General features: G+C 44.3%; 1 protein-coding gene across 1 annotated transcript in view; it reads right to left on the bottom strand.

The window, feature by feature from the left end:
• The window catches only part of MECP2 (methyl-CpG binding protein 2), a 109613-nt gene extending 86696 nt beyond the window's left edge, over nt 1-22917 (bottom strand). Inside the window, 1 exon segment of the mRNA XM_055003335.1 lies at nt 22870-22917. Coding sequence (XP_054859310.1) covers nt 22870-22904 — 35 coding nt within the window. The 5' untranslated portion in view covers nt 22905-22917.
• Nucleotides 22918-25048: the final 2131 nt, after the last annotated feature.

A 25048-nucleotide genomic window follows, 5' to 3' on the forward strand; every position in this document is an offset into this window, starting at 1 on the left:
CCCTGATTGGATGGTGGGAATCACCCAAGATGCCCTCCGCCTCAGAGGGAGAACCATGGTTTAAATCGAGTCTTAGTGACTAGTGATTTAACTCAAAACTACCCATTGTCGGCATCACAAATTTTGCCTTAAACTTGCTTAGGAAAGATTCTTCAAATAAAGTTCTAAACACGAAGTGATTAAGTTTACTATTAATTTATTTATTTGTTTAAATTATTTATAGTCCACCTTTCTCAACTGGTATTAAGGTGGACTTCATAGAGTAAATCAATACAAATAACAGGATGGGACATTTAAAAGATGAAGCAATAGGATCTGGACTGTAGGACTCTAGAAACAACCAGAAATATAAACAGAACTGAAGCAAAACATAAGTATTGATATGTCACATTAAACTATGCAAAAATTACATGATAGGATCTTACAACAACGGACAGTACAAGGTATAAATCGTAGTATAGACTACAGTCCACAAATCTTTACCTAGACTAGTGGCCAAAATTGTGGCAACCTTTTGGAAAAAGTGCATTTTTGAGGTCTGATGGCTCCTAACACCGCTTTTTTTTGGAGTAATACCATAAAATTATATATCAATGGAAAGATAATTTAATCAAGAATGTAATGCAACAAAGTTTGTACAATTATCTGTATTCTATCAAATGTTATAGCCAAATAACCAGGAAAAGGAAGCACAACTTGCTTAGGTTGATATGAAGTTGCTTTCCTTCATTTGAATGTAGCCATTCAACGTAATACAATTAAAGAAATGGCACAAAGAGTTGACTGGTCACCCAGAAAGCAATGTAAAATAGTACTATTAAGTGAACAAGGCTACAGTTATGAAGAAATTAGAAGAAATATTGGTGGAAACTTAACCAAAGGTGGCATTTTTAAATTTTTGAAGAGGTATAAGGCAACTCAGTCACTACAAAACCAGACTGGTAAAGGCAGGAAAAGGTGCACACAAGCAAGGGATGATAGAAGGATTGAGAGACTGAGCCTAGGCGACAGAAGAAAATCATCAGGGTGTATACAGAACAAAATGGCGCAATTCAATGTGAAGTTGAGTGCAAGGACTGTTTGGTGCAGACTGGAGGAATTTGGTCTTAATGCTAGAATTCCATGAAGAAAAACATTATCACCTCTCAAACAAAGGTTGAAAAGATTAAACTGGGCTAAAACCCATGTTAACTGGACAGCGGAACGGCCCCTTGGATACTCACCGTGAAGGGTCCTTCTCCTCTGAGGAAAGGAGGACATCTTGGGTGATTCCCACCATCCAATTGGGGAGGCAGGAAGTTGAAAACCTTTCTTCCTGTTCCTCTGGTAGGTGGGACCACCCTCTGGCTTCTCAGTTCGGGTGAATCCCCTCAGCAGTTCCGGATCCCTTACCTTAAACTGAACTGTAAACCAATCTGAAAGAACTCTCTAACAGGAAAGTAACCAACAACATGTAAGAACCATAAACATAAACAAGTTAAGAACACAGCAAAGTCGTGTGCCATACAGTTGTACAGAACATAAGATAAGGAGACAGAAGTGGAAGGTCAATAGGAGAGTGCAGAAAAAGCAAAGGAAAGAACGAAGATCATGGGAGGGCCAGATGTCCTCCTTTCCTCAGAGGAGAAGGACCCTTCACGGTGAGTATCCAAGGGGCCGTTCTCCCTCTGAGGTAGAGGACATCTTGGGTGCTCCCAAAGCAGACCCCTATAAATCGGGTGGGATTGTATCTTCGTCTCTGACTATGTGTTGAAGCACTCTCTGACCAAAGGCCGCATCCGCCGAAGCATCTACGTGTAGGCGATAGTGTCTGATGAAGGTGGACACAGAGGACCATGTGGCCACCTTGCATATATCTTCTATAGACGCATTCCTTCTGAGGGCAGCATTGGTGGCTGCACTCCTCGTCGAGTGTGCTGTGATTCCAGAAGGCACTTCTAGCTTGGGGACCCTGTAAGCTTCTCTAATGCAGAACTTGATGCTGTATGCGATTGCTGACGAAGACATACGGTGGCCCCTCTTAGGTTGAGTGATGTTAACCAACAAGGAGTCCGTCTGACGTAAGTCCTCTGTCCTGATTATATACGTCTTGAGTATTCTCCTCACATCTAGGTTGTGCCATTCTCGTTCCCTAGGGTGTTTGGGATCGGGACAGAAGGATGGGCGATTGATCTCCTGAGAGCGGTGCAAGGTGGAATACGCCTTAGGCAAAAAGGTCGGGTCTGTCCTCAATACCACCTTGTCTTTGTGGAAAACGCACAAGTCAGGACGAATTGATAGAGCGCTCAGTTCAGAAATTCTATGAGCTGATGTTATTGCCACCAGGAAGACAGTCTTAAGTTTCAACCACCTGAGCAATATACTCCTTATGGGTTTGAAGGGTGGCTTTGTCAAGGCCGAGAGGACCACATTAAGTCGTCACGTCGGGAAACGGTGAACCGTGGGAGGGTTAAGTAATATAGCCCCTCTAAGGAATCTCCTAATCAGCGGGTGAGATGCAAGTCTCATACCTTCCTCGTCCGGCGTGACTGAACCAATGGCTGCGATCTGCTTCCTTAGAGTTGCTGGTCTTAGACCCTTGTCTAGGCCTTCCTGTAGAAAACCCAGAATGGAGTGTAAGGATGGTTCAAGAGAAGACACTCTCTTCCGTCTGCACCATCTGTGAAATGCTTTCCATGTGCAATTATATATTCTAACGGTGGACTTCTTTCTAGAAGCTAGCATGGTATTGATGACATCCGGAGGTTATCCCTTGCGTTAGAGGTGGCTCCGTTCAATTTCCACCCTGTCAGAGCCCACCAATCTGGACGGGGGTGCCAGATCGGGCCCTGTTGTAAGAGGTCTGGTTGTATCGGTAGTTGAAGAGGGGGTGCGACTGACAGTAGTTGAAGAGTAGAGAACCATGGTCTCCTCGGCCACCATGGTGCAATCATGATAAGAGTCGCCTCCTGCTCTCTGATCCTTCGAAGCAGCTTGGGGATCACTGGCAAGGGAGGGAAGGCATACAGGAGAACGTCTGGCCACTGAGAGGTAAGCGCGTCCGTGCTCTCTGCAAGTGGATGGAAGAACCTGGAGTAGAATCTCGGGACTTGGTTGTTCTGATGTGACGCGAAAAGATCCACCTCCGGCATGCCGAAGTGTTTTGTCACCAGCAGGAAAGTTTCTCTCTTGATGGACCATTCTCCCGGGTGAACAGACTCTCTGGTTAACCAATCGGCATGGACATTGTGTATTCCTCTGATGTGCTCCGCCTGGATAGAGGAGAGGTTGCTCTCTGCCCATGACATGATCTTGCTGGCCTCTCTTTGCAGTCGAGACGATCTCGTTCCCCCGTTTGTTTATGTACGTCTTGGTTGCAATGTTGTCCGTGCGAACCAGGACGTGGTCATGAACAATCAGACTTCTGAAGTGTCTCAGCGCAAGATGGACAGCGCGCATTTCCAGAACATTGATCGGGAGACCCTTTTCTGTCTCCGACCACTCCCCTTGCGCGGGGATGTCCCTCAGAGTTGCTCCCCAGCCCTTCAGGCTAGCGTCCGTGAAAATCTAAGTGAGTTGAGGGGAAAGGAAACTCTTGCCTTGACGGAGATTGGAGTCGACTGTCCACCATTTCAGGCTTTCCTTTACTGAGTGAGGGACCTGAAGTTTGATATTCAATCTCTGAGCAATTTGCCATTGGAATGGACGTAGGAAGGACTGTAGGGGCTTGGTGTGAAATTTGCCCCAGTAGATGGCCTCCGAGTTGGCTACCAGGAGGCCCATCAGTTTTGACAGCTCCATCAGAGAGGAAGATTGTTGCTTGATCACCTGGGACACTAACAGTTTGGTCTTGGTTCTTTTGACCTCTAGAAGGAAGAAGCGGCCCTCCTTGGTGTCTATCGTCAGACCTAGATGTTCCAACCTCTGAGATGGGTACAAGGAGCATTTGTCGCGATTTATCAGGAAGCCATGGCTCTCCAGAAACTGAATTGTAAAGGCCGTGTCCCTGTCTGAGTCGGATTTGGAGGCAGATCTTATCAAGACATCGTCCAAGTAGGGATGTATATGAATACCCCTCTCTCTTAGTCTGACTATCGGGACCACTAGGAGTCTCATGAACACTCTTGGAGCCGTTGCCAGTCCCAAAGGAAGTGCTCTGAACTGAAAGTGAACATCCCTTATGCAAAACCTGAGAAACCTCCGATGAGCGGGGGCAATGGGTACGTGAAGGTACGCTTCGGTTAAGTTTATTGAGGTCAGAAACTCCCCTTGCTGCAAGGCTTCCGCGATGGAGTGAAGAGTTTCCATCTGAAAGTGTCTCAGCCTTATATATTTGTTCACGTATTTGAGGTCCAGGATGGAGCGCCAGTCTCCATTCCTCTTGGGGACCGTGAAGAAAATTGAATAGACGCCCTGTCCCCTCTCAGCCTGAGGCACTGGCTCGATTGCTTTTATGTCTACCAGGTGTTGAACGGCTTGTAGGGTTATAACTCTTCCATGCGGGTCCTTCTTGAGTGGGGAAGGAAGAAAGCGCTCCGGCAGAAAGGAGGCGAACTCGATCGAATAGCCATCGGATACTATCTCCGAAGACCAGACGTCCGCCGTGGAGTCCGCCCAAATGAGATGGAACAGGAGCAGCCTTCCCCCCACCGGAGCTTCTCGATAGTCTGGGCTTCTGCCCTTTGTCCTCCGAGTCTTGCCTGTTGCCTCGGAGCCCCTGGGATTGACTGAATTTGGGATGGAAGTTAACTCGTCTGGATTGATTTCTGGGAGGATTCCAGGCACGCTTGTGGTCTTTGCCTGTTTCTGGCCAGCGTATGTTGAGATCGGAAGGGTTGGTAGCTGTATGACCTCCTAGGTGTGTGCTTTATGGACTTTGGAAGGGCCTTCCTTTTATCTTTCGTCTCCACCAAAAAAATTTCCAGCTGGTCTCCGAACAGTTTTCCGCTGTGGAAGGGGTAAGATGCCAGAATTAACTTGGCTTGAAGATCGGCTGGCCAGGCCCTGAGCCAGAGTAGACACCTAGCGGCAGTAGCAGATACCATGGCTCTCGAGGTTAGAGAGAGAGCGTCCAAGGTGGCATCCGAGACGAAGATGCAGGCCTTGAGTATCCTGTTAGCTCCCTCCGTCAGCCGTCTGTTGTTATCTGGAAGCAGCTGAATAAGTCTTCTTACCCACACCACCGAGGCTCTCAAAACCATGGAGGCAATAGCCGATGCCTTGATGGAGGTTGCCATTGCTTCGTGGGCCCTCTTCAGGATGGCCTCCCCCTTCTTATCCAGGCCGTCCCGGATGTTGCCTTGTCCATCCTCTGCGAGGAGGCCCTGAGACTGCAGTGCTGCCACCGGAGCGTCAATGATGGGCACCTGTAAAAACTCATCAGTAAAATTAGGCAACACATACAGCTTCCTTAAATAGTTAGGCACCTGTTTAGGGGCCGCTGGCATGGACCATTCTGCCTTTAACTGGTGTTCAAAGTATTCTGGAAATGGAAATACTTTGGCCCTGGTGTCTGATCTGGGGGAAAATTCCCTGTTTCCCTTGGGTCTGGACTTCTGACCTGTTGGCTTGGCCTCCTCATCCTTCTCCTCCCCCTCTGTTGGATCTTTCGAATCTAAGGCTGAAAGAGTCTTTGATAATAGGTATTGATAATCTTCCATTTGAAAGAGTCTGTTAGATTGCTGAGGTATGCTGGAATCTAACTCCTGCTCCTCCTCAGACAGGAACTCTCCCTCTTCAGACACTTCACTAGGAGACTGTTCCTCATCCAACCATGTCGAGGGTTTGCTAAAAGATATGTTTTGTGGCTGTTTTCTGGCCGCTTTGGTGGGCCAGGAGCTTCCTTGGGGAGGGTTACTGGTCAACTGTGTGACTGTAGTAGAGGAGGGACCCGGTGCTTGTGATTGGCTTAGGGACCAGAGTTCCTCCCTAAGAGATCTGTTAATGGCCGCCAAAATCTGCAGGGACAAAGAGGACGGGTCATCACTTACTTGGGCTCCTGGAGTGTCTGCGCCGAGGCCCTGAGTGCAGGATACCGATTTTTGCCCAATCTCTCTCGCCGGGAGGTTGGCAAGCACGTCGGAGCAAATTGGCGGGAAATCGCCGGTTGCCGCTTTTCCCGCCGAAACTGGGCCTCGCATCGATGCACCGCTTCCCTGAGGCTTGGGACGGCGTACTGCCCTGTCTGGCTCCTTGGAAGACAGACGGGGCCGTTTCTTTGTGGACTGTCCTTCTTTCCTGGAGACATCTTCACCGGGGGACCGAGCAGGCCTGCACAGCGAGTCGGAGCCAGCCGGGCATTCTCCCGCCGTCGGAAGGACAGCTCCGGGGAGGCAGCCCACAGCCCTGTCCATAAAGGATTCTTCGGAGTCCGATGACTCCCTTGTGGCCATCCTGTCCTTCTTCCAGGGAGAGGAGGCTCCTCTCCGATGCCAGTAAAGTGTAGGAAAAAGGAAACAGGAAAAAGAACTAAATGGACTAAAAGAACTAAAAGATTAGGGTAGGAAGTGGAATGGTTAGAGGAAGAATTGCAGGAAGAAAAGGAAGTGACAAAGATTCAAAGGTGTAGGAGTTAGGATAGCAGAGCAAACCTACAGGCTACTGCTCTCCCCTGAGGCAGGAAAAGAACTGAGAAGCCAGAGGGTGGTCCCACCTACCAGAGGAAGAGGAAGAAAGGTTTTCAACTTCCTGCCTCCCTGATTGGACGGTGGGAATCACCCAAGATGTCCTCTGCCTCAGAGGGAGAACAATGGGACAGTGTTATTTGGAGTGATGAGACCCAAATCTCCCTGTTTGGTAGTGATGGCATAAAATACATGAGAAGAAGAATCGGAGAAGATTTGCATCCTGATTGCATAACACCTACCGTGAAACACCCAGTTAGTGTTATGATATGGGGTTGTATGACATCAAAAGGTGTGGGCAGAATTTGCATGATAAATGGCAATATAAATGCCCAAAAATACATAAATGAAATACTTGAGCCCAAACTGAAGCCTTCCACACGTGATCTTTTCCAAGATAATGAAGCATTTATATTTCAACAAGATTCAGCTCCATGTCATGCTGCTGTATGCAAAAAGTGGTTTCAAGATAATCATATTCCAATGTTGGAATGGCCTGGCCCAGACCTTAACCCCATCAAAAATCTATGGAGCCAACTAAAGAAACTGGTTATTGAGAAGCAACCCAGCAATAAACGACAATTAATAGAAGCAATAACTCAATCATGGTTTCACATTATAACAGCTGCAGAACTAAAACATTTGGTTCACTCCATAGGAAGGCGTTGTAAGGCCGTAATTAAAGCAAAAGGTTACCCAACTAAGTATTAACTGACATGGTGAGAATTGTTGTATAAATCATTTTTTCTGTGTGTTTCAATTTTCTTTTTTATAACTACTGTTCTAAAAAAAGTTCCTTCATAAAAGTTATTGCATTACATTCTTGATTAAATTATCTTTCCATTGATATAGAATTTTATGGTATTACTCCCCAAAAAAGTGGTGTTATGAGCCGCCAAACCTCAAAAATACACTTTTTCCAAAAGGTTTCCACAGTTTTGGCCACTAGTGTAGTATCTTTCAGAAATGTATTACGCTACGGTTGTATCTGTATAGAAAAGCTCTTTTGAATAACCATGGAATACATAGGGCTGTAACAACACTGGGAGGTGGAGTTGAAAGACAGATAGGAGATCTACAACAGCCAAGATCCTGCAGAGGTATCCAGGATCCATTCCCTGAACTTTCCAGCTATCATTTAAATACAAAGCATGAATTTGTATTTGTTTTAAGAGATAATGGGAAATTATTCAAATAATATACTATATAAATAGATCTATAAAATGGAAATGTATACCAGCTTTCCAGTATTCTGGCCAGCAAATCATGAAAAAGCATTTGCTTGTGACTACAAAGCTTTTGTGCGTTTGATGTGCAATCATGTCTATTCCTATACATACATGCAAACTACCTACCTCCTGTAGAAACTCCACATCGTTTTTCAAAAATTAACAGATTTCTGTATAAATAATTGTGGCTTAATACAACTATTTGCAATTTTTAACTGATCAAATCAAAGTTAGTCATGTGCATTCCTTCCCTAATCAGGAATTCCTGCATTCTCTGTCTTAAATATGGTGCTTCTGCCACTGATATTTGGTTTCTTTCACAGACATGCTCTAAAGAAAGTGGCAGCTGATGTATATGATGAAACAGAACCCCATTGTCTAAAGGAAAGTAACTGTTGTCCCTTAAAGTACTTTCACAAAAAGGAAATAACATGACTGTATACAAAAGCAGCATGAATAAGGAGGCTACCCTAAAGACGGACCTGCATAAAAAAACAAGTACAAAGCAGGGAGCAAATCTGTGTGTTCTGTGCAAGCGCAGAAAACCACAACATTCAGTATGAGTTGCAGAACCTGGTGCTAAGAAGCTCAGCTTTCATTTCTACTCTGTACAGTAATGAACATGTGATTGAAAACATGTAAGCCGTGTGTCTCATGAAATCTATAAAGACAAAGGGATTTCAGTAGGTAGGATATCAGAAGCTCTGCATCTTTCGTCACCTTCCTTATGACTAGCAAAGAAAATATTTTATTTAATAGTAATGTACACTAAGCAAATACATATATTCAGATCATATATGTTACACACAAAAATGTGCTTTATTTGCATAATTTTACAAGTTGCAGAATTCAATTTTCTTTTTAAGAAATTATGAAGCACACAACACCCTGGTAATATACCACTAACCGCCAGCTGAGGTATTATACATGCCACACTAAACGTAAGCTAAGAATGCATACTCTTAAAACACCTACAAAAACTCACAGCACAGTAACTAGCAAGCCTTTAAGATACTACAGTTATTTTTTTTTACCCACCATCAAATCAGGTAAACACAATAAAGTTAAAGTGAAGGAGGGCTCTTTACCACCTAGAGACAACACATTGCTGAAAGTAGGATCCATGCTGCCTGAAGAAATTCTTCTGCCCAACAGGAGAAATGTAGCTGTAAGCTTTAGAAGCTGTGTCATCATATCAATAATGCTGAAAAGCAAGCTTTAGTGACTAGCAGATTTATCTGCTCCTGATGTAAGTAAAAGACAGGAAACAAAATGCTTTTTCAACCCTAATTGGGGGGGGGGGGGGTGAACTCCCCAGAATTACATTTGCTTTAAGCATTTCATTTCTTTACTAATACTTCTTACATATTCTCCACATTAGGAAAGTTGACATTCTGGTCAATAGCTTCCTCGATTTTAAAAACAAAATGAATTCCTAAAAAGTAAGAAAGCACAACTTTAACGATGGTTGTTGTGGATTTTCCGGGCTGTATAGCCGTGGTCTTGGCATTGTAGTTCCTTTTGGTGTAGCACCAAAAGACAGAGATCTCTGTCTTTTGGTGCTACACCTCTGAAGATGCCAGTCACAGCTGCTGGCGAAACGTTAGGAACTACAATGCCAAGACCACGGCTATACAGCCCGGAAAATCCACAACAACCATCGTTATCCAGCCGTGAAAGCCTTCGACAACACATCTTTAACGTTTGCATGGCTTCATAAGTACATCTTAAACACTGCACATTTTCTTTTTGCACGTCTAAAATGTAGGTTAACTTTTATTCTCACAATTCTGCCCCCAATAAAAAACACAAGACTATCAAAGATAAATGAGGGAGGCAGGAGAAGAACAATAGGAAAATTTGACAATCAAAAGGCTTGGAAGACCATCCTAAAACCATACATTTTTGAAGATTAGCAATCTAAGAAAAACAGAATGGCCTACAGAATGAATTACATTTTTAAAGTAACTTCCCATTTGATCTTATATACCAGCTCTACAAACATTTCAACAAAATTGCATTTGCAAAAGCTGCATAAAATGCCCTTCCATCCCACCCCCGCCATTCCAAACATTTTAAAGTTCTTTATGGATTCTACTGCTGGCAGCAATAAGAGTTCAGTTCTTGCTCCACTGAGGGCAGCTTCTAAAGTCCCCCACCCACCCACCCAATCCAGGTGCCTCCTGGACAAGCTGCCCATTGTTTCTTCCTATGGGGCAACATTTCCAAACAGGCTTTCAGGCAGAAACACACGAGGCAAGGCTGCCAGTGGTCAAAGGTACACTCCCAAATGCAAGAGAAAGCCCAACAGAGCCAAACTAAAGCAAGGAAACCAACCTCAAACCAGAGAATCACGTCAAAACAGAGAATTCCACCCATACCAAACTGAAGCAATGGACACTGTTGTAACTTAGCCCAAATGGCCAATGTCACTCACAGAATCCAGGCAGACAAGGAGAGCTCCTGCATGAAATGGTCACTCACTCCGCCCTCCCTGTCACTTCCTCCTCTTCCTGCCCCTCCTGGAAAAAAAGCAGGAATAGCCCAGGAAGGAGCCAGCCAGAGACTGAATCCAAATTCCCCAGATTTATCCAGGTATCTGGATTCAGATTCCTGGATCAGATTGTGGATTCTCTATTTAAATTAGGGAAAGCCAGATGTAGCTAGATCAGCAAAAATTCAGCCTTTTCCCAAATCCCAGATTGCACACCCCTAAAACAGACACTGAATGTTCTCATGCTAGATAACCAAGACAGTGACTCTTCATATTTTGATTGGGTGTGTTCTGTCAGTATCACGAAGTTGTGCATACATCAGCTTCCGCTGAACATGAAACCATGAGCTCTCTGACAACTTGCAGTTTCAGGGTCTCATTAACACAACTCTGAAAGTTTTCTCAACAGCTGGAGTGGAGCTGAACAACCAAAGTTAAATAAGCAATTGCACCGCACTGAATATGCACACCATCACACCAATGTGCTCGGCCATTTCACTACCTTTTCTCAGATCCTTTACCGCTGACTCTTGATATTCACTAACTGTTGACAAGTCTCTTTTGATCTGCATCTACTTTAAGTGCTGCAACAGGGCCATGATCCAGCACTGCCAACTCTAATTAAATTTTGAACTTTTAAGGACACAAACAGGTCTTTATGTGCTGCCTCATTTCTTCACCTTCCACTAGGGATGGGAAAGAAATTCCACAAGGAGAAAGATACACTAAAAATGCTTAACTTCCAAAGTCTTATTAGGACATATAAAAGAAAACTCAAAATACGCAGGTTCATTTTATGCAGAGAAATGGGAATATAGCACAAGCTGAATCACACAGGAAACTCTGGAGCAAAGAGAAAACAGTTGCTGAACCTTTACTTGCTTAGTTTCAGTTTTCTCCATGACACAGCATTACTGAGAGTGCAAAACACATTAAAATCCTCAAGAGGATGAACTAGGTAGCCATTCATAGGTTAAAGCTACCACACAGGGCGAATCTTCTCATCACTTTCACAAAGGCACAGCTACACCCTCAGAGCTCAAACAGTAATATAAATCTGTTTCCAAAAGAGGGCAGTTGCAGGACAAGACAGGATCAGCACTGCAAAAGAATCTGCACTTCTGAGTAAAGCATCGTTTTCAGAAGTATGACAAAAATCTTGACATTATAGTAATGTCTTCTAATTGTTTGTCAGGGAGACCCACCCAAGCTAGAGGCAATCTAACCATGACAAAGGAAATCTTGTCCTTTTTCCAAGCAATCTTCTTAAAAATGTTTTTAGCTTATTCTCAGCATGTCCCTTTTCAGATGTATTAATTAATGATGATGTGTCTGTTAAAGAATCAGTGGTACCCTCTATAATGTTATGTGGACCCAGGGAGTGTGTGAAGTAAAACAATAATGATGGCAATAGCAATAGGAAGCTGCAAAGTACATGAACTGCTCAGTATGATCCTTCCAAATAAATAGACACTGAGGATGGGAGAGAAACTGTACGGAGGAGAAATTGTTAAGGATCTTGTCAGCCTGCAAAATTACAATCCATGCAATGCCATCAAAGACAAGAGAAGGCCTGGTTTAATCAAGTACCGTTGCACACCCAACTTTCTAGCAAACTTTAGACCACTTCCTACTCCTCTCCCCATACCCTGCAGGATTTGCTTCCTCCTCACCAACAGAAAAATCAGCTCTCGCTCAAATGGCCCATGGCACACCTTCTCAAATAATAATGTAGAGGCAGCAACCATTCCCAAGACAGACTGTGGACCAATCAAATTAAAAAAGAGTCACTGCAGGATTTTCACTGTAACAAACATGTGAAGCAGTGGAAGCCCACCTGAAACTACTGTCATGAGTTGCTATTTAGGGCCACTTTCTTATGGTCAAACTGAACAAGATGTAGGTAACAGATCCCTGCGCATCTTTAAAAGCTCAGTTACAGCCATATGCGTCCACTTCAGATCTGGGCCATAGAGGAAGGAGGAGGAGAGGAGATTTTTAATTCTTCCACTACTTCACAGTTCCATAAGCTGACGTTTGCCCTTCAAAGGAAATATAGATAGGATACTCGCTTTGTTTCCTGTAAAGGGAGGGCAGGGTGACGGTGACAGCTTCAACTAAGGAAACCATGCAAGGGTTGCTAGAACTGGAGTCTTGGGTTGCTGTAATTGAGCTTTCAGAGACAAAGATCCATCTTACCATCTCATATGACCTGCCTACACATTCTTCCTATATCGATGGACATGAGTTTAGCAAAAAAAAATCGTATCATGATGTGTGATGGCAGCACACGCTGATTTTGCTACATGTATACATACAGAAATTCTACTGAAACCATAGTTTGTAAGACACGTCCATGAAGAAAAATTCTCATGGGCCAAAGCTTCACGCTACATCATGCATTATCCGTTTGTTTTTTAGAGACACATGTGAAGCAGCCCTAAGTCCCAGTCTTGGGAAACTGTTTTTATACAGTACAGTAGACTCTTAAGGAAGAACTGGGAAAATATGTAAACTATGTGGGAAAGCATATGAAATTGAGGCTCTAAAAGGAGCTACAGCTAAGGCAGGGAGCATCAGCGGGCTTTGTGCCATCTCTGTCCCTTTTCCCCTTGGTCCCTTCACCTCTGTCTGAAGCCACATCTGCCTCCTTTTCTGCAAAGGATCACACAGGATCTCCTCCTAAAGAGCTCAAGGACCACCACTATTCTCCAAGGATTGCAATCCTGCTACTGCTTGGAGTAGCTAAGATGTTCAGCAGGAGAAGACATAAAGATGTCTGCTTGTGAGTACGTATGTGGAACATTATATAGGTGGATTACTGTAACGTTAATTTGAACACACAAAATTGTCTCAACAAGCCAGCAGTATCAGGTAGACCAATAATACGCCTACATTACACCAAAGCTCAGAGAATAATAGCTTTCCTAAGGCGACCTAATGGGCACATAGCTAAGATGAAACACTTCTTAGCTCAAGCTGTAGGCCAAAGAAGAAGCATTTTCTTGTGTTTAAACATGGAACTACCCCAATCACAATGAAAAGGAAGGACAGGGACTATGAGAAAAGCAAAATTGGAGAGCTGATGAGAAGCGCAAACCCCACAGCTCAGCTTCTCCACCCTACTCCCAATTGAGACTTTTATCAGCAATACACCTGGCTAAGAGAAGCATACTTGGAGAGAATGGGCACACAGAAGTAAGCCGGGGAGCGGGGGGGGGGGGGGAGGTGGTTTACAACTCCACTCACTAATCATCACTTTCAAAATCAGAACTACCACAGCACATTTCTCACTCCATAACTGGAGCAGTTCCATGTTTATAAACAGGGAGCCAGCACTGTTACAATTGGTTTGGCCCTTAGCCACTAAGCTACACCAATTCTGTCACTACGCACATAAGCCAACATCTACATGGTAGCCTGGCTAAGGATGAGAAAGGGTCCAAATTTTCAGAGTCTAGTTTCAGAATGTTAAGACCACAGAGATTCTCCCAACCTACTCTTACTGTACACTTTTAAGTGTCATTGAGCTGTCCCTAATAAAAAATATTACATGGATTGTGTTAAAGTCAGAGAGCCATTTTTTCAGCTGCAACACGGAAGTCTGAATTTCAGAAGGGTAAGCTCCTAAATGTTAACATGCCCTGTTAGACACAAGCTCAACGAACATGTGTCACACATGCAGAGGTGGGCGTCAAAACAACCCAGTAGGAATGTACTAATTTAGAACCACCACCTCCTCCCATATGAAGCTCTCAGGGACAAGCTGTAACATTTAAATGACCTTCTCTTCAATCAACTTATAAACTGTCCTGTTACAAACTGATGGTTGCATCAGAGTTCTCCTTTTAAATAAGTTGGAGTCCAAAGGCAACAGGAACATGGAGAGAGAATGAGTTGTTGTTGTTGTTTTTAAAAAAAGGAAAGTATTTTATAATTGGAATTGCCAACTACCACCACAAAACAAGCGGCCATCCTTACCACAAATTATGCTGTTAATGAATGCCCACACTCAGAAACTCCAAACCACAGTAGCAAAAAGTGTCTCACTGCCGAAAGAAAACACATACCTTGCCATCCCATCTACTTGATTTTTTTACTGATGCTGCTAAGCTTTGGAGCTCTTCCTTCTCCAAAAGGCATTAAGAACACAGTAGCCTAAACAAGCAGATGAAGCAGTAGGCAAACAAACATAATGAGCATGTTTAGAACAGATCCCTGCAAGGCTCAACAATATAAAATCCCAGCTGAACTACACACGCATGTGCCTCGGGCACAACGCCAGAGACTTCTCGCACCTCATTATTCCCATCCTTTTATTGAGTATCTGTCATTCTTTGCTTCAGTAAACTCCCGATGAGGCTACTACAATGGGCACTACATGGAGCTGCCCCCCTAAGACAATTTAGAGTATTCAGCTTACAGGTAATTTTACATCCACCTTTTAGCCAAGGTGAGGCACAAATAAGTGTTGGCTTATTTGCACTGGCTTCTTCCGATTTATTTCTGGGCTGCACTGAAGAGTCAAATAAAACAGGGGCCTGGTGGCACCTTAAAGACTAACAAAACTTATTCCAGCCTTTCATGACTCAGAGCTCATGTCCTCATCATCACTGAATTGTACAGCCATAAGGCTGATGCTTTTATATTAACAAGAGAATGTTGCCCCGGGGGGGGGGGGGGGATGCTACAAGAAGAAGCCGGTTACCCCTCCTTTACTTGATATTTAACCACGCCACTTCTTTAAACATACTCTTCTGTGCACCTTAGGAATGAAGCTCGGACTCACAAATACGCATGCAGAAATCAATTTTGTTCATCTTTAAGGTGCTACAGAACTCCTGTGTAATTTCAAAAGAGGTGGGTTGAGAGGCAGTGAAGGAGACCACTTACGGAGTCACAGCTTGTCAGGTGCTGGCTGAGGTTCAGAAGGGGAACATCTGTAGATACATATGCAGTCGGGAGGACAAAAATCTTTTTTTCCATTATTCTATTAACTTTCTGGGCTCAGGAGCTGGACTTAAGGCAGGAAAACATTGGGATTCAAGCATGAACACATTGTGAGGTTGACAGTGTAATCCTATTCATGTAATCCTTACTCTGGAGTTAAGGCTCACTAGACTCAGCAGGACTTCTGAGTAAAAGGCACTGAGGCTCAGCTGCTATTTACCCAAAGCAAACCCCTTTGGCTAACACTGGTGTGTTAAACTGGAGTGGCGCCCACCTATTCCATGTCAACATACATACTTTTCTATTCATTCCAGTTTTCCTTCAACCCTTCACTCTGTTATCTATCCCACTGGTTAGATTGTAAGTTTAGATAGTAAGCTGCCTGGAATACAGACCTGTCCATAAATTTGAAAGGGGGGGGGTGCTGATCTTATGTTACAAAGCATCATTCATGTTGAAACAATACTCATCTACCTCTTAAACATAATAAAAACAGGGACAAACACACAAACTGCAAACAGATTTTAAAAACAACATACTAACATGTCTGGGAAATTGCCAGAAAGCAACGAACAGGAAACTTAGAAAGGTTTTCCCCGCCCCCAGTTTATCAATCCAACCACATAAATGTTTACCCTGGGGCAAACAAAGCCCAATAGGACTTTCTCACAAGCACTACAGTCCACAGCTTTTAATTAGCAAATAAAAAACAGATTAAGATAGATTAAAATTAGATTAAGAGCAAAATCAAGAAAGAAGCCTCACTGGGTGGTACCCCACAGTGGCTAGGAGGCTAGGCGTCCCTCCCCACTCCGTCCCTCAGTCCCCATCTCATCTTCCTAGGCTGAAGGACAGCCTGCAAACAAGCAACTCACCCGCTTCAGCATCTCCAGAAAAACGTTCACTAAACTACGGAACAAGGCCTGGTGCTGTCGTCACAAGGGGAGTACGTCTCCTGGATTTGGGGATGGCTCCTAGATCTGAAGGGAGTTTGTTAAGCCCGTCCTTCCTGAATCTTTTAACAGGGTGTACAAAAGACTGAACCTGGGCTCCTCCGTGTGCAAAGCAGATACTCTATCGCCAAGCCACAGCTCCACCATTTGGGACTTTTTTTACTTCAATAAAAAATCAATATGTCAGAATGCTGGATTAGACCTACGGATAGGTCTCCATTCAGTCATGACGCTTCTGAGCCAGTTATTCTCTCAGAACTCAACCTAGCTCATGGGGCAAGATCAAATGGGAGAATTCCTGCTCACCTATCTGAGCTCCCAGGGAAAAAAAGGAGCAGGCTGCAAAAGCAATAGATACACAAAGCTATTCAAATCATGCATTTAGCCTAATACTCCTAAATACACAGCAAGCCTTGGATCCTAGCTTCCTTTTCAGTTTGTACTATTTACTTTCTATTTGGGCTAGTTACTTCCACTCATGGAAGATTAGAGGCCAATTTTTTCTAATCTCCCCCCCCCCCGTCACTGCAGGCCCCCCACTTTGACCCCTATGGTGTTCCCGGGGGGGGGGGGGTCACATGATCTACAGTGACATGATTTCAAATGTCAAACAAGATAGTTGTGAGAGGGTGGAGTAAGAAAGTTGCTGTTTATTCAGCGCCACTCATACAGCATAGCATCTGAGCCCAAGCATCAGGACTTTATAAGGGGTCTGAAGGCTGCTCTGTATTTTTGGCCTAATGAATGAGAAACCATGATAAGGAGACAGCCATCAATAAATTTTTGCTGCTCAACAGCATAGCACAAGTAGCACATTTTGCATTACCTATGACAAATAAATGGGTCTACTTTCAGGAGGTACTATCATGCACAACTGTGCAGGAATAAGCAAACAAACTCATCACTCCACATATTCTTATCATCAAAGGGCAGTTGAAGCAATAGTACTGGCAAACTCTGCAACTAGAAAAATCAGTTACTCCTGGGAAGCAGGTAGCTAGATGCAAGGCTACTCTTACCTGAATTGCTGAGGAAATAATGGGGGGGGGGGGGGAGGATAGCATTTCTGTCTTGGAGAGATTTATGAAAGAATCCAGATGTGATGCCAGTTTCCATGCCTTCTCTCTAAGACTGACATGTTGATTATAGATCTGACATAATGGCCCTATGTAAGCACAGTCTGTTTAAGCAGCCTGCGGAATACCTAAATCAGAGTTACAGCCAGATTATGAACCAGGATGTGAAATTGTGGACTGAAGTTGGTTTACAAACCATGGTTTGCATTAATCACAGTTATGTTGTACCTGCTTTGAACTAAGGGTGCCTAAAGTGTTCTGTATATCTCTGTTGACACCTGTAACTCTCTGTAATCCACCCTGAGCATGTTTGCAGGGAGATAGGGCTAGAGTCAAATCCAAATCAAATCACAGTGAGCACCAGTCACTTTCTTTTCTCATCCTCCAGAGCCAGGGGTTTAGATGGGCAAGTGAGACAATCATTTCACTGGGATTTTAACCAGGGTTAGGGCAACAAACCAACTCCATGGTTAAATGTTGTATAGATAAATGACACAATCTCTTACCAGAGCAATTATGTATTTGCACAATTATGCATTTCAATTATGTGAAATGTAGTAAATTGTCAAGACCTGCCAATAATAAACAGTAACTTTCCCCCACAAAGCGCTTAAATGTCTTTACGTAGATTCTTTCAATAACCTACCTGATAACCCTCTAACATTTTACCTTCATTCAGCAAAAGGAGGAAATGGGACACAGAGACAGAGGCTTGCCAAAAAACTATCTAGCAAGTTCACAAGACAGTTGACCAGTACAAAACACAATATAACTCTGTCCTCTGCTTACAATTCTACTACAGGTTCCCAGAGAGCACATAGACAATCGCCAAGTCATGCTGAACTTCTGATTAGGCTGCTAGAAGGAGTTGTTGGTGTCTATAGTGCTAGGAACTAAATGAGAAATTCACATGCAGCTCATATATTGGAACTATCAAGCAGATCCTCAGTAAAAAAAAAGTCACTATCCAAGATCTAAATAATAAAGGATATTAGAACAGACTTTCTGCCCAGATTGCTGTTTGTTCTGCATTCTTGATACAGCTCATCCCGGGACATGCATAGGAAAATAATGTTCCGGTGTATTTGTCTACAAAACAGAATGGCATGGCTCACAACCACAAGCGTGGCCAACTTTGCCATGGAGCTATATACCCTGATCTCAGCCAGTCTCAGAAGCTACACATGGTTGACCCTGATCAGAACACGGATGGGAGACCACTAGGGAAGACTGAGATTGCTCAGCAGACGAAGGCAACAGCAAGCCATCTCGGCTTCTCACTTGCCTTTTAAAGCCCTTGCTGGGGTCGCCCAAAGTCGGTTTCAAATTGACTGCATATATATGTGCATGTACAAACCTTTACTATAACCTTTGTATGTACAAAACTTTACTAACATTCTGACTCAAAAAGCTTAGAACTTGTGTCCACAAGTTCACACTGGCCTGAACCCCTCTAGACATCTTCCAGAGGGAAAAAACGTAACAATAACTACCTTATTAAATACTTAGTGTATTCAAGTATTATCTATATACATTCTCTCACTTAAACACTTATCACACATTTCCGTTTAATATCCCAATAACACACAATGACTCCTGTCAGAGGGATTACACTCTGTGTATACTCAAGACCACAATGTAGCTTACCTTACATTATATTATCTGCTTCCTAGAATGCAATTTATATTAACTTAGAACATTTAATGTTTTTGCAGCACCTACAAATACTTGAACTTGTTTCTAACTAGACATGCATGTGAAACAGGGGCGTCCTATACTTTCTGAATTTCAAATCCAGATTCATATATTCTCAAAACCACACATTTTAGCCTGACAAACAGAAAAACTCATTTGTGTCTTAAAGAATCCAGTTTGCTCAGTGAAAAGACAGAAGATATTTGTTCAGCATTTTCAACTCACAGAAGAACCCTAAAAGCGAACCATAAGAGACTGGAACAATATGTTTGACTTGGGAAAGGGAAGGAGGGGAATGAAATCACAAGCAATTGCAGTGGTAGAAGTACTAAAGAACTAACAGGACAGATAGTTAGCTTTTTTGTTACAAACCTAATATAATTATTCGCATGGTTATAGATTAGCACAACTACAGCTGCTATGCAAGCAACACGTGAATTATTGGTAGGATGAAGTCACATCCAGATCTCCTCAAGTATCCAGACTACAGCTATAAACAAAGCATTTGTTTGATTAGTGACAGGTATACAAGACTGGATCTACATTGTTGACTCTACTGTCATTGTGATAGTATGATTCACTTTTGCACAATTACTACTTACTGCCAGCATGGTTAAGGTAAAATCCCAACACCCACAAATACAGGCTCTTTGGTAATATATCCCACAATACAATATTCATAAAAAATATAGGTCACATCTAAATGTTCTAGGGTTCATTCAGACAATAGAACTGGAAGTAATTTAATAACTTAGTGTAACCAACATCTCAATGCAGTATGAGACTCTTCAAACTACGACAGAGGATCGGCCTTGGGAGTAGAAAATGTGTATGGCTTTGAACTAGAGTGCACAGGACCAGTGCTAGTACACTAAGCTGTGTTAGCTATATACAGGTCCATCTCAGAGCATCCTTTCCCCATACTAATCATTGGTGTGCATGTGTTCTCTAGACAGATCAGGGGTGATCAGAGAATGAGTGGAAAGACATGGCCTCCACTGATTCCTTGGTTTGGCCTCACCTTGAGGTACCTGCAGGGATTGTATATTTGTAGCACAGGGAGCTCAATCAAGCTTGCCTCAGGCAAGGCGTTTCTCACAGATGTTGTAAAGCAAGGCTGCAAGCAACAGCGAAAGCAACTGGAAGGAGTGTGCCCTTCAGCCACTGATGGGTTTCAACTTGTGATGAAAAGCTCAGACACGAAGTGAAAGGGAGATAATATTACAATAACTTAATAGCTAAGAAGCAAGAAGGAAATAGTTGTGTAGTCAAAGGGTTACCAAGAGAGGGACTGAAGTTTAATCCAAGAAAAAAACAAAACTCTTAATCAGAAATGACAGATTTTGATGGTTGACCACATAATGAAGAGCACATTCTATGCAACTCAAACTTTAGCCAAAGCGACAACAGTTTATAACGATACTTAATCAGGTTTGGATGGTGCTACAAAATAAAACAAAACAGACTAAGATTATAAATAGCCATTCTGGTCCATTTAAAAAATCCCAGGAACTAAACTGCTACAAGCTAGCTTTCAAGTTCCCTAGAACTTTATTTTTTTATTTATGTCATTTATAGTCCGCCTTTCTCAATGAGACTCAAGGTGGATTACACAGTGTGAGATTAGTACAATCAATATCAAGGACATTTCCATAAACAATGCCATAGGGTAAATAAACACAACTTTACAAAGATATAGCATTAGCAAGAATCCAACACAGAGTTGAAGAAACGTTGAAACGGTACATAATTCTAGGGCTGACATTAAACAACATGAAGCACAGGTAGCTCATAGGAGCGCCTATTTAAAACAAGATAGTATGTAAGGCAACAGTGGTGAAGTCTATGGTCCCTAACTAGATGTACATATTTTATACTTTATGCCCAGCCCAATTAAGAATTCCGTGGAACGCAAAAGCGTGCTTACTACTTTACAGCATTTTGGTTGGCAAACAGTGGCAAACTCTACCTCCTGTACAACGATTTGATTTTCACCAGACACGCTTTATAGAAAACCAGTGTGCCTGTGTAAGAAAATTGTGTCTGCATCAAAAAGTTAGTTTAGGACCTAAAAAGGGGTTCCACGTTAAATGAGATTACAGCTTTGCAAATTACCACACTTCAACATATGGTCCCCCTTAACCCACGATGAGTGCCAGGCACGCAAGACTAATATTTTCACCTTTTAAAGTTTCTGGCTAGAAGTCTATTCTTAAAGGAAGAGATCCTTAAGAATCTGATGAATGACTCAAGCACCATATTACAAGTCATGCCTTGTGTTCCACACAGAAACCACGGTCATGCAATAAATTCCAAGACTCCACGACATATATTTGCAGTGCTACAGATACACTGATGTATCTAGGTGAGTAGGTGAAGCAATACAAGGAAACAAAAAAACCATACTGCTAAAAAACTAACATAACGACTCCAGGGTAACATAAGGTAATTTAAAAGTTCATTAGAAGGCCACATCATGTGCAAAGTTTCTGAAGTTTCATAAACAAAGGCGTAGAAATACCACCTATGAAAGTGACAAATATCATGACTTTACCACTGCAACACCTCATATAAATACAGTTGGTTAAACTTGGGCAAGGGAATAATTGGAGAAGCAAAAAAAAATACTTGAACAGTATTAGAAATCCGACTTGAATACAACAAAGTGAACTCTGATGTTACGGGATGTCTGAAAAAGCCCAGATGAACATCGATTTGGACATTCAACCTGCTAGATGCGAGATGATTTTGATGTTTTTGCCTTAGCTACTTGGTCAAGGTAAGCACGCATAGGATCTGTTTACATCAAAACCAACAAAATTTAGAAAATATACCCTGTTTTATGTACTACTTAGGCCTAAAAACATTATAGGAAAAGATAAATGGCCACAGGACCAAAACACAGATAAGGCTCTGTAGTACAGGCGAATATCAGCTTGTAAATGTTTCAAATGCACCAAATGCTCAGTAAAAGAAGATGATATCTAAGAATTTGCAATAATAGCACCCAAACAAAGCAAGAAAGTTAGCATCAACGGGGTAGCCTAACATGCGCTAGAGCAACATTATTTAACCGATCTGACCACATCGGGAAGAACCCCAATATGGAAAAAGGCAACCCAAGAAAAACCTAAGAGCACATTACAGAGTTGCCATGCACAATCCTATGTTGACAAGTGTGCAAAACAACTCGTTGGAACTAGTCAGCTGGCATAAGCAAGGAGCCCCCCCTCCCCAAATAAAGGCCTGGAGGCAGCAGGACCTCAGCATTACCCAAAGGGCGACGGCATTCGGGCCCCCCCAGTCCAGTTTGGATAACAACAGCAACCCACTTCAGGGGAGACGTGCGTGCGTGCCTGTGTGTGTGTAGGCACAAACACACAGATGGGGGCAACATCCCAAGCGCTTCTAAGGAGCTGGCACGCAAAGGGCCCGCTGGGGGAGTTGGCCTGAACGGAGGCGCCAGGGGAGGCCGGGTCGGGGCCAGAGGCGGCCAAGCAACGGTCCTGGGGAGGGAGGCTGAGGGGCCAGCGCCGGAGAGCCGCCACCAGCAGGGAGCGGCGGGCGGGAGTCCCCCCTGGCCCCGGCCCCTCCCGCGCGGGCCCTGCGCGCCAATTCCGCCCCCTCCTCCCCTCGGGGCCGGGGTCGCCCCTCCCCTCGCTCGGCGGAGGGGATCGCTGTGACGCACTCGGGGCCCTCCCGGGCGCGCAGAGGCAAAGGGGAGGAGAGCCGCGAGCGGGAAGGAGCCCGCGGCCCCGCTCGCCGCGCAGCCCGCCCCTGGCAACGGCCTCCGCGGGGCTCCCGCGCGCCGCCCGCGCCGGCCCGGCCCCGCTCGCCGCGCCCGCCCCCCGCTCGCCTCGGGTCACTCACAGTCTCTCCTCGTCTCCGCTCGGCGCCGCCGCCATTTTCTTCGCAGCGAAGAACCCGCGGGGGGGGGAGGGGGAGGCCGAGCCGGAGAGGAAACCTGGAGCGCCAGGCCCCGCCCCCTCGACGGCCATTGGCCGCCGGGCCCCGTCAATCGGGACACCTCCACAAAGTTATTGGCCGGGGCTTTGCAACACGGGCGAGGCCGCCGCGTTCCTGGCGGCCGTTAGAATTGGCGGGAAGCGCTGTCAGTTACAAGGATAAAAAGGGGGCGGGGGGACTCGAGCCCGCGTTGCTTCTGATTGGGCCCTCTGTGTTGTGAGCCTAGCAATAGGCCCATTGGCTCATCGGTCACCGAGGAAGGGGGTGGGGCTTGGCCACAGGCTAGGGGTTGTTTGAAATGTAACGGATTTAACGGTTTTGTTTCTTCCTTCTATTCCATTCGTCCCTTTTTCCGTTTTGGGTAGCCATGCTATGACTGTCAGTGCATAGTGCGAACTGATACAAGGACTGGCTCCATCTTCACTGATGCCGAGGCCATTTGTCCAACCAGTGCATAACTTGTCCTAACTAGTGTGGAATCCATTTGTGCAGCCACAGTGTGTGTGTGGTTTGTAACATGAAGACTTCACTGCATGCAACATGGCTGCACTTACGTCACAGCAGCCTTTACTGTGTATTTGCACATCCAGACAGGCTCAGGCCACCCTCTTCTGTTCTCTGTTAAAATAGCCAACCACGCTTATATCCTGCCTTCTTTATAAAAAGGACACATGTAGGACTGCACACATTTTTCCCAGGGGCCACGCATCAAATTTCCCAATGGCTACAGGCAGTTGTTTTCTTAGAGCCACAGAACCTTGCAATGGGATTTATCTGATGCTTACAACATGAGAGAGGGGGGTGATCCAACACCCCTGGCCCAAGCTCCACTATATCTCCATACTTTCCAAGTGGCTTGGAATCTTTCTTCTCCAATCACATTTGCAAATGAAACTTTTAAGAGTGGTTTTCAGGTTAGCCTGTTTTATACTGCCCATGTACACATCCTGTGGGGTTCTGCCCTACGCCCCACCCAAATTCCCATGATGAACAACCATGTCTAGTTCCACCCTGCTGCCAGGGCATGGTGTGCTGTGCTAAGAGGAGGAGGAGAAAGGGTACGGCAGGGCCTGGCTTCATTCTGGGCTTGATAGGACCAAAGAGAAGGAGCCTAGGCATGTGCATGACAATGCCCAGCTTGGATGCCGAGGAAGAGCATGAACATGGTAGCACCTGGTAGTAAGGAAGCCCATGGTGGTGCCCAGATTGGCTGCTGAGAAAGAGCATAGGCACGCCAACACTTGCCTTCACCCTGGGCCAGCTTGGAACTAGTGAGGAGGAGCATAGACACTATGGTGCCATTTTGGCCAACAAGGAGGAACACAGGCACAGCAACAGTCAGCTCGTGTGGTGAGGGGTACGAGTCTTCACAGTGGTGCTTGATTTGGCCTGGCCAGTTTGGGTGTGGGGCAGCCTCATGGTGGAGGAGCACAGTGACCCTTCAGCTGGCCCTGCAGCCTTCCATTAGGTCAGGAGTGTGACCATGTTCCAGGGTTCTTGTAGCATCCCAGTCTGCCCCTGGAAAACACCTATAAAAAGACCTAACACTGTACTGGATCGTGACCTAAATTAGCTAAATATTTTTGCTGTCTGAGATATAAGGCAAAGGCTGAAGTGTGGGGGGTGTTATTTTACAAGTTGAACATATCTGTAACTGATATGGCATAGGATTGGTAGGTGTTCCCTGTTTTAAAAGAATGTCTCTTATTGTGAAAACTTGTCCGCTTTCCAATATAACACAGCCCACAGCCTCATGGCAGAAAAAGGATATATAACATTTCGAAATGCTAGGCTGCTTAATTTTGCAATGACAACCATTCTGGAATTAGTAGAGTGTGTGTATCAGACCTGAGGGAAGCAGCATGGTTTTAAGTGGCAGACGGATTGTCCCTGACTAGTTGATTGCTGCTATCTGCATTATTTTAAACTGATGATATTTCTACTGTTGTGTTTTATTGATTTTAAAATTGCTTAAGGTGTAAGTTTTATTGTAAATGTTTTTAATTGATGTAATCCGCCCTGAGCCTACTTGTGCGGGGAGGGCGGAATAAAAGTCCAAACAAATACATAAATAAATTCATGT

Source organism: Eublepharis macularius, chromosome 19 (genome assembly GCF_028583425.1).
Source record: "Eublepharis macularius isolate TG4126 chromosome 19, MPM_Emac_v1.0, whole genome shotgun sequence".
NCBI classification, from domain to species: Eukaryota; Metazoa; Chordata; class Lepidosauria; order Squamata; family Eublepharidae; genus Eublepharis; species Eublepharis macularius.